General features: G+C 52.5%; 1 protein-coding gene across 2 annotated transcripts; it reads right to left on the minus strand.

The window, feature by feature from the left end:
- Positions 1–430: 430 nt before the first annotated feature.
- On the minus strand, positions 431–8,708 carry NCF1 (neutrophil cytosolic factor 1). 2 transcript variants are annotated; one of them, XM_059866040.1, is made up of 11 exons: positions 8,537–8,708; positions 8,006–8,086; positions 7,623–7,698; positions 6,221–6,386; positions 6,029–6,084; positions 5,605–5,727; positions 5,119–5,226; positions 4,198–4,315; positions 3,481–3,588; positions 1,811–1,953; positions 431–883 (listed from the first exon to the last, which is right to left on the minus strand). In XM_059866040.1, exons 1-11 carry the CDS (start codon positions 8,606–8,608, stop codon positions 765–767), a joined length of 1,170 nt encoding a protein of 389 aa, XP_059722023.1. In that variant the 5' UTR covers positions 8,609–8,708; the 3' UTR covers positions 431–764. The 2 variants fall into 2 exon arrangements, with proteins under 2 accessions (XP_059722023.1, XP_059722024.1); XM_059866041.1 differs by having other exon boundaries at positions 8,468–8,605.
- Positions 8,709–10,499: the final 1,791 nt, after the last annotated feature.

Raw genomic sequence — 10,499 nt, forward strand, 5'->3', positions numbered from 1 at the left:
GGCCCAAAGTCACACCTAAACCTACACCCCGACCTAGGCCTAATCTAAACACACCCCCGACCCCAGTGTGGACTTAGACCCAGCCCCAGACAATCAAAACTAAAACACCTAGGCACAAACCTACGGGTCGACCCAGCGCCATCCCAAAGCCCAAGGCAGGCCCGCCCGGCACAGCGATGGCAGCGCTGGCTGGGCCGGTAACCGAGGGCAGCCGTCCCACCACACTCCGTGTGTGAAAGCCCTGTCTCAACACTGAGCCCTCGCTGTCCTCTCGAGGGAGCCAAGCAGCTGCCTTCCAGGAGGAAGCTGCTGTCCTTTCATCCCCCCAGCTAAATTTCCTCACTACCAGCATCTTTTGCGAGAGTCCCTTGCCCAATCTCCACCTGGAGGAACACCTCTCCTGCCGCCATGCTCACACTGCTCCTCAGGGTCTACCAAGTGTCTCTCCTTTATTGATGAAAACCACAAAAAAAAATTCAAAATACAAAGAGGTAATAGAACAGCATGTAGAGATGAGGACTTGGTGCTTATAAGGAGCTGGTAGAGCAGGGCTGGTCCCTCCTCAAAGTGCAATCAGGACACCGTGGGCTGGCTGAGGTGGAGGATGAGGATGGGCACTGGACTGGGCTGATATGGCCGCAGCCTCCCTGGCCTGTGGTGGCTGCCAGAACCACCTGGATCCCTGGTCCAGCTCCGAGCCCTAGCTGCACAGGAGCTGGAGGAGATGAAGCTTTGGGTGGCTGGTGTGGGGGCTCACAGGATCCTCACAGGATCTTCCTCCATGTGCTCTCAGTGCAGCGGCTCAGGATGAGGTCCTTGCTGGGACGAGGAGGAACAGCAGGCTGAGCCTTGGGCTTGTTGTCCTCTGGCTCATTTTTCTCAACTGCAAGTAAAAAAGATGTACAGATGGGTCAGAGCTCTGCACCACACACCACCCTCACAAACATTCAGCAGCTTCCTATGTCATGGCCAGCAAAGCTCCTGCCTCTCCTCCTGTCCCTGCTGCATGTAGTGGTCTTCCTGTAGGTCATTGTGTCAGGATGTGCCCGCCAGTGTCTAGCTGGGAGCTGTGCTCAGGGAAAGCCTGTCTTTAGGTCTGCATGAGGTCTGCCCATCTTTAGGTCTGGGAAGGTCACAGATACTGCATGGGGACTAGCAGATCTGAAGGGTATGCCTCAATGGCTGCCTCTCTCCTTGTTCATGAAGAGATGCCTTTTACAAGTGCCTGAACTGGTAGGACAAGAGGGAGTGGCTTCACACTGTCAGAGGCCAGGGTTAGATTAAATATTAGGAAAAAATTCTTTTCTGTGAAGGTAGTGGGGCACAGGTTGCCCTAAACAGCTGTGGGTACCCTGTGCCTGGAAGTGTTCAAGGCTAGGTTGGTTGAGGCTTGGAGCAACCTGATCAAGTGGAAGCTTTGAATGAATTGGTCTTTAAGGTCCCTTCCTACCAAAACTGAATTCTATAATTCTATGATTCTTCATGCAGCACTTCCTTCTAGGGGCTCTGCTGACAGCTAACATACATGGCAATTGCAATGGTAATGGCAGCATGGGGGAGGTTAGGTGCACAAAGGAAAGCACAGGTCCCCACTGTGGGCTGACCTCCTTCCAGGACCATATTCTGCTCTGTCTGACCTATAGCCAGGGGTAAGAAAACTCCTTGAAAGAAACATCTCCCTGCACAGACTTTCCCCATGGGAAAAGGGCAGACGGGCATGGTGTGACCTCAGTGTGCAATCCTGCTCCAGCTGCCAGCACTGGTAGGGGCATGCGTCATGCTGCAGGATTCCAGTTCCATTGAGACTTACTGATGACATTGGCCTTGTTCTGGGAATTTCCCCGCATTTTCCGCTGGTTCTGGATGTACTTCTTGCTGTTCCTCCTGTAGGTCTCCTGGCTGATTTGCTTCCGGCCCTGCTTGTGGATGCTCCTCACATTTCGGATGGTGGATCTGCAAGGAGTGAGAAACAAAATGTTCAGTTTTCATCCTGGCAGTTCATACACCACACACCTCCTTTCCCCACACTTCCTCCTCTGCTTCACCCCAACCCCAGTTTCTGCTTTTGGGTTCTGCCTGGTGGATGCCAGCCGTTGAGGGCAGCCATCAGTGAGACACAATCTACAATGTGTTTAGAGGCAGCTGGATAGTGCTTTGCCAGCAAACACTGAAGGGTGAGCCCTGAGCACAAGTCTGGAAAGTAATGATAGGGATTGGTGAGGAAGATTGGGTGTAAGGCTGGAAGGATAAGATGGGCATGAGGGTTATCTAAGAAAGCCCCAGAAGTGATCTATATCTCTTTGATGAATTAACATACAGCACCTATCCTGGCCACAAAATTGAGGTCCCTGGTGTGGGGCTTGGCATGGCTCCCTGAGGCTCAAGGGTCAGATACAGGGGAATGGAGTATGGGGCATGTGTCAGTGTGCACCCAAATGTGTGTTCAACCCACAGGAGAGAAACTACTGAGAGAAGTGCAGCCTGAGGCTGCTGCAGGGGAAACCCCAGCACTGGGGACTGTCCCTGGGCAGGCAGACAGGGGCCCCTGCTTTGTCTTCAGTACCATGGCAGGAGTGAGGTGGTTCCCGATGTCCACCCCATGGCATCGTCCTCCTGCTCTTCTCAAAGAAATGTGCCTCTCTGCCTTCAGCCCCTTCCTGGTCTGAGCACATCCCCCATGTCATAGCAAAGCTCTTGCCCATAACAGGTCACCACATTCACAACAGGGCTTGGCCTGGCTGCCAGTGCCACAGAGGCAGCAGTCACAATGGCGGGGGGACAAGCCACTGTCCTTGGAACAGGCCACCTCATCTTCCCCAAGGCTACCAGCAAACATCTCTGTGGTCAAATAGGTGGATCTGGACCATTTTACACTTTCACACACTTAATCCATGCTCTAGCAAAACTAGATTTGGAGAGATTTTATAGCAGGCCTGACATGTCATCTTGCAGGGAAGAGAGATACCAGCAAATTCTGCCTTTTTTAGCCATTCTCTTTGCACTGGAATTCATGAGTTATTTGTGCTTTTTATCTTTTTAATCAAAATAAAATCCCTTGCATTAGCTCAAATCCTCCCATTAGATTAGGCCACTTGGCAGCTTCATTTAGTCAAATCTCTCCTTGCCTCTGAAAGATTCAGTGCACACACTTAGGAAGTAAAAAAAGGGCCAATTTGAAAATCAAACAAGATTAGCCCAGAAAAGAAACTCTACAGAAGGACAAGGAGAAATACACCTGATGGGTGGACCTGCTGGAGCAAAGATCTTGGAGCCCTGCATCAGCAGTGCCTGTGGTAGCTGGGGAGCACAGAGCTGGTGGGAGGACAGCCCTGCTGTGTCTGTGCCCTGCTTACATTTCTCCAGGCAGTTCCTCACTGACAGGGCAAGCAGGTGACACCACAACACCCTGTCTGGTTTAATTTCATCTCCCTGAAGGAAGAGGGAGATGTTCTTCTGCCCTCTACACAGAGCTTCTCCTACCTCCGTGGAGGAGCACCCCGGTTCCTCAGCTCACTCTTCACAGAAGTGTTCACCTCCCCAGCTTTCTGCAGGTACATGGAGGGGTAATAACCTGTGATTTCATCCTTCCTGCAGTGCAATACAAAACAACATCACTTGCAGTCATGGCTCTGCAACCACCTCCTCAGTCCAGGAGAGAGATTGGATCATTCTTGTGGGTGGTCACAGAGTCCCAGAATGGTTTGATTAGAAGGGACCTTAAAGGACCTCATTCCAACCCCCTGCCACAGGCAGGGACACCTTCCCCTAGAATAGGTTATTCCAAGCCCCGTCCAACCTGGCCTTGAACTCTTCCAACTCAGAACATTCCATGAGTCATGGTTCAGGCCTGTCCCTTGCTGCTGTCCTGTTACCTCAAATGTTCCTTGCAGCTGGGATGAAAGTTGAGGTTTTGCAAAGCAAAATGTGCCAGAACAATTAGAGGCAAAATAACAGATACATATTGTTTTTCCATCTGCCTCCTTCTTGGATATTTCTGAAGCCCTCAGGAGAGGAATTTCCAGCTGCAACGTTTAATATTTGGCACAGAACAGACTCTGAGAAGCAGCTCTGCAAAAGGAAGTGCTGGGCAGTGGCACCAAAGACACCAAGGCTTTCAGAGCCCTGATGTGGAGCACCATGGATGTCCATTCCCTCTGCCTGAGTGCTGCTCACCTGAGCTTTCATGGCATCTCTCACCTGATGACCCACCAGCCATCAAGGAGCTTGTGGATGACTTCAATGGTATCACCCTCCTTGAGGGTCAGCTCATCCTCTTCCACAGCAGTGTAGCTTTTCTGGACCACGTATGCTTCACCTACACACAAAATGGGGATGGTGGATCATGTGCTGACACCTCAGGGATGGGGCTGAACCCCCCCAGCCGCTGAGGAGGCACCAGAGCATTAGGAGGCACCCTACATTTTAGGCAAGACTCACGTGCTTGAGGTTTGGATTCAGAATTCTTGTCATTGCCCATGGCTCATCCCAGCCCCTTAACCATCTCTCTGGAAGAAAACTTTTGGGTGCAAGCAGAGGAAGCACTCCTATCTCTGCTCGAAAGTGTGCTCAGAATTCAGGTGGTGAAATAAGGCAGAAGGAAGCATTGTGCTAATAGAGCCTTTTCCAGTGTTATGAAACCCTCAAAGCTGAAGCCTGTTGAGCAATTGGCACAAGTCTGCAAGATCCTTTCTCTGCTCCACGTGATAAAGCCCTGCTGTCATGGCAGGGCAGTGCAGAGGGCAGGGAGCAGGGCCAGGCCCTGAGAAGGACAGCACAGAGGCAAAGCACTGTGAATGCCTGTGCCTGATTTGGATGCTGCACCATGCTGTTCTGCTAACCCAGCACCTCAGCCTTCACCCAGCCAGCTCAGCATGGCCAGTGGGTAAAGATCAGCCAAGCCACAAATCTAATGCTGACTTGCAGGTCATGGGAAGCTCCCAAGGTTGACACTGAGGCACCAAGCCATGAGATTTATCCCTCCTGGCAGTTCCTACAGCAGCATCTCCCTGCCCAGTGATCCTGCTCAGTCTGAATTGCCCAGCTTTGCACCCATCACAGTGGAGAGCTGCAGAAGGCTGTACTCTGACACACACACACCCTGGTCACCCCAACATTTACCTGCATAATTAGGCTCCTGCTCTTCAGACTCATCGGGACCATCCAGTGGCTCCAGATAGGCAGCAGGTACCCAGCCTCGTTTATTCTTCAGCTGACAAAACCACCAGCCTGCAAAGAAAGCAACCATGGGCAAGAGCAGAGTGTTGTGGGGACTGGCACCAGGTCTGTCCTGGCCAGGGCACGTGCAGGCATCTCCGTGTCATGGACCAAAGGGACAGTGCTGGGGCCAATCTCTGTTGACATGGTGCAACCAGAGAAGTTGACCAGTTCATCCTGCTCCTGCTGGGCAGGAAGCCTCACAGGCTGAGGCATGGCCAGGATGTTGCACAGTTTTCTAGAACTGCCCCCCACCCTCAGCCTTCACTGCCATAGCTAGCTCACATGCTGTGTTTGGATACAAGATGCAAGGGCAGTACTCATTCCTGCTGAAATTGTGGCAGGGAGTGGGCTGGCCCTCAGGGGCTCTCCAGGGGGATGGACACATACCATTCTCACTCTTCTCCACAACATCCACCATGTCCCCAGCCTTGAGAGCCATCTCAGATGTGGAGCTCTTCTCATAGTCAGCGATGGCTCGGTATGTTTGCAAGACAATGGGGCCCGTGATGTCTGCATGAGAGAAGTGACAGATGTTCCCTCCAGCCCCCAACCCAGAAACACCCACACAAGGCAGGCCAAAAGCAGCCCCAGGACAGCCCAAAGTGCCCTCCCAGTCTCTTTCAGCACCAAACCAAATGGATTTCAGGACAATGACTCATTCCCCCCTGAGGATTTGGCTTCCCCACAGCTGCAGCTCTGGCACAGTGGCCATGCTTTTGGGGAGGGTATCTGCTATGGAATGACAACCTCTCACCCCACCAGGCTTTGCTGCTGCTGAGACAGCCACTTGCAGCCCTCTGAGACCTCTTACCAGTGGGGTTTTTCTTGGAATCCTTTGTCAGGAGGAAAACTTCAGGCTTCTTGATCCTAGACAGGTCAGAGCAAAGGCAGCTCAGTGCCAACCAGCCCTTTCCATCAGCACCCTCCCTGCAGCACCCATACTGCCAGCATCCAAGGCCAGGAATGCAGGATTTCCCTCAAAATAGCCAGCAGCTGGACTCACTGGCTGTCTGTGACAGGGTTCATGTCATCATGACGGACTTTGAAGAAGTTGACCACATGCAGGCACCGGGAGATCTTGTGGGGCAGGTTCACCAGTGTGTAGCAGTACTCAGCCAGTGTGCCCTGCCTGTTCTCAGTTGAGCGCTGCCCATCAAACCACTTGGGGGCTGGGGGAGAGGAAAAAGGGCTCAGAAAAAGCAGATAGAATGCCTTGTTTTTAATACTTTCCCAAGCACACTGCTCTGAATCATTAATTTTGCCCTGCAAAAAAGTGGGTCTGGCCCCAAGGTGCTGCATGGCTGCAATGTGCCAATAAGGTGAAGCTTTGTGGGGGCACAGCTCTTGCAAGCCCAGCAATGATCCTGTTTGACCCTGTTTCAGTTTTAGGGTAACTCCTATATGTGTGTTCAGACCAAGCCTAACTGCTGGGCCAGAAATACAGCAGATGTATCAGGGCACCAAGAGGGGCTCAGGGGACCAGCCTGCAGTCAGAGGAGATGTTTATCCTCCCACCCATCTGCTTATGGCGTTCTTGACTCCAGAGCTCTAAAATACTTCTGGGAGTCCCAATCCCGAGCATGATGGGAGTTGAACCGCATGATGGGAGATACTTCTGGGTGGTCAGTGGCACCCCATGCCCCCCAGCAGTCTGACACCTGTCTGGTCCCCAGTGCTCTCAGTTCCCCAAATGGAATAAGGATGCTTTGAACAGCCCCTGCACGGTGGGGCACAGCTTGTTGGAAGAGGCCCAGCATGGTGGTTGGTGTTAGTCCAGCTGCAATGGAGCCCCCCCAAGACTGGCACCCACACTGCTACATAGTGCAGGCTTATTCCTCCTCCAGAGATGTTGACCACAACTGCAGCTCTTTTTCAGACTCCCATCTGCTTCCTTTAAAGCAGGAAATTAAATAAAATGGGGAAGTTTTCTGACATGCACCTTGCTTCGAGAAAAAGTGTCAGCTGTTTGGATCAGGAGTTCATTCTCTGTCATTGAAGACATATTGCATTATTTCCTCTTACAAAGTATCTGTGTTGCCCCAAGGGCATTAAGCCAACACCAGTGATGGTGTCACCAACAGAGGGCTCAGCTCCACTCAGTTCAGCCTCCCAAAGCCAGACCCCTTGCACCAGCCAGGAGTCATAGGGGTCACAGCTGATTCTTCTGGATGTGCCTCTGGGCTGCCTTCAGAGAGCAAGGACGGGGTCTACAGGGCTGCTGAGTGTTGGGAAGAACCACTGCCACTGCTCAGATCTTTCTGGGGTTTTGATTTCAAGCCTGGTGCACAGGAAATGCTGCACCACCCACCTGTCTGAGAGGCAGCCAGCACAGCTCAACCCACCAGGGAATTTCCCAGCTAGCTGCAATGTCTATTCACCCCCCAGCCACGGTGCTTGCCCCTCACCTGGCAAGTGCGGGATGATCCGGTTCTCTATGTTGATGTCCCCGGATTCAATGGGGAACATCTCCTTCAGCGCTTTCTGCAGAGCAGAGCCAGGCACAACAGTGAGGATGGCACCAGAGGAGACGCTGTGACACCCACTCCTCTGCCCCTAGCTTGACTCCTTTCCTGATGGTCGCCCTGCTGCCACTAGCATGTCTTGGCTAGATCCCACACCTTGGCACTCTGTGCCTAGGGACACGGAGCCAATGGCTCCCACCTTCAAAAGAGATCAAAGAACTGCACCCAGGAGCCTCTTTTGAACCAGGTTTGCTTTGAGGCAATTTCAGATGGCATTCATCCTCCTTTTTGCCCACCCCGAGCCCATGTGTCCTAGGAGGACTCACGTGGAACTCATATATCTCAGTAAAGCGGCGGTAGATGACTTTTTCAGAGAGGTCATTCCACTTCACCAGGAACATGTAGACCTGAGGAGCAAAGCAGAGGCTGCAGTTTTGCAGGCAAGTGGGACACCACTCCCCACTGTGCCCGGGAAGCCCTGGGGATGGTCCAGTTTCAGATAAAATTGAATGTTTTCCTTCTATCACCCCAGTGCAAGTAGCTCTGCCTTGCCAGCAAATAAACTGGGCACTAGGGGAGTTGGAATGGATGGAGAGGGGACAGAACCATGCAGATGGGTGGGAAACAAAGAGGAAAAAGCCCTTTCCAAGACTGCAAAGTAGCCAATGGTTTGCGAAGGAGGTGCCTGAAGTCTTGTGCAGGACAGTTTAGTCTCTGGCTGCCTGCAGCTCATGTTATCAGCCATGACCCCCTTAAAAGGAAGTCTTTAGGCTCTCAGTCACATTTACCTAAGAAAATTTGTAAAAACCCTGGCCAGTCCTCAGTCCTCACATGCCAGAACGCTGCCGAGTACTCACGTAGTGCTGGCTGGGGAAAAACCTTTTCTCGTAGCCCAGCAGTTCGATGTGCCGGATGAAGGCGTCCCCCATTGCTGCTCCTGCCCCAGGGGCTCTACTCCGGGCCCTGCTCCTGCCTGTCTGGGTGCTCTCCCCTCCCCTCTGCCCTCGCTCAGCTCTGCTCCGTGTTACAGCCCTGGGGAAGCGGAACTGCCGCTGCAATCGCACCCGTAATTGTTCACTCGCTGTGGTTTGTACTGAGCCGGTGTTTCCCAGCCCAGCTCTTCCAGTAACTCCAGGGCTGGGGAGGAGGTGAGCTGGGAGGCCTCGGGGATAACCTGGAGGGACCTCTGGAATCAGGGGGCAGTGAAGGCTGAGGGCCGGGCTGGCTGCCCTGATATCCAAAGGACCCCTCTGACTGCTGCTGCTGCCCCATGATGGCACAGGGTACTGCAGCAGAGGGTCAGGGACAGGTGCCTTGGATACGACAGCCATCACCCTCTCTATCAGAGCTGGAACGGCTGAATGAAGCATGTGATGCACTCCCTGAGCCCCAGGAATGGCAGTGTGTGTGGGAAGGGCAGGTGGGGAATCTGGGGCACAGCAAAGCCAGGATGGGGCAGCCACGGGCTCAGTGTGCAAGAGCCCCTCCCCTTGCAGTCCCCTTTCCTCTCAGTCACTTGCAGCTTCTTCAAAATTTGCCACCAAAAGGTTCCCCTGAGGAGCCCCCGAGGACCTAAGCCAGTCCCAGCCCTGTTCACCACCTTACCTGGGTACAGGGCTGAATGGAAGGGTACCCAGGCACAGGGAAACCCCAGAGTGGGCTGGAGACAGACCCCTGTATCCTGCTGGGAGAGCAGGAGAGTCCCCTGCTAAGCTGTTCTGAAAAGCCAGTGCACCAGCTGAATTCATGTCCTCCTCCTTCTCCATCCTCAGCCCTGAGCAGACAGACCTGAAAGGATGTGAGAGCTGCCGGGATCAATTCCACACTCCTTGCAAGCAAAGGTGTACCCAGGAGTGCTTTTGTCCCCACTAAGGACACCCTCAATGACAGTGGCACCAGAGGTGGGCTTACAGAGCCAGGCCCTGCTCTCACAGGATCCTTGGAGGAGCCCAGCTCCAGCCAGCTGTGAACACTCAGCTCCATCCCCTCTGGAAACCTGTGCCCCAGTGCAGCCAATGTCCCCAGCAGGCCAGCTCACACCATCAGCTGGGTGTTAGAGCAAACCCAGCCCACACTCAGCCAGGAGCAGAGATCCTCAGGCAGAGGCAGCACCCCTGTCCCTGCCCCTGGCAGGCAGCAGCCCCAAACCACAACAGAACTGACAGGGGCTCTCCCCACTGACCAGCAGCAGCAAGCCCTGGCACAGGACCAGCCCAATACCCTTGTTAGCTTGTAAAGACAAAAGCTTGCTCTGGCCACATTAAAAACATCAAATACTAACTGTAGCCCTCCCCTGGAACTTGGCTGTGGTAATTGCAGCTGTGCAATAATAAATGGTCATTTACATTTGGTTTCTTATTATTTTAACAGGGGGACTTCCCTATATGCAAGGGAAGTCCCTTGCATATTACACAACCAGAACCATTAAAAAAGACCCATCCAGGGCTGTTTGGATTCTGCTGTTAGTCACTAGATAGCTGCTGCTTATGCAGAACACCATAAACTTTGTCATAACAGCTAATTTCATCATTGCAATTGTTTGTACTAAATTTAAAACTGCATTACAAACAGTACATTTCTGGAAACCACTTAATTCACATGTTCCTTCCTGTTTCCTCATTCCTCATCCTGTGATGTGAGAAATGAGAGGTTTTAGATGCCACTGGCCCTGAAGGATTAGTTCACAGTGAAACACCACCTGTAACTCTATGTGCAACACAAATGTCTTACACATCTAATATGTGTCAAGAAGCAAGATTTTAGAAGAAAATTCTCAGAAGAGGAACATCCCATCTAAACACACCAAATTCTTTTGGTTTT

The sequence above is a fragment of the Haemorhous mexicanus genome, chromosome 22, assembly GCF_027477595.1.
Source record: "Haemorhous mexicanus isolate bHaeMex1 chromosome 22, bHaeMex1.pri, whole genome shotgun sequence".
NCBI classification, from domain to species: Eukaryota; Metazoa; Chordata; class Aves; order Passeriformes; family Fringillidae; genus Haemorhous; species Haemorhous mexicanus.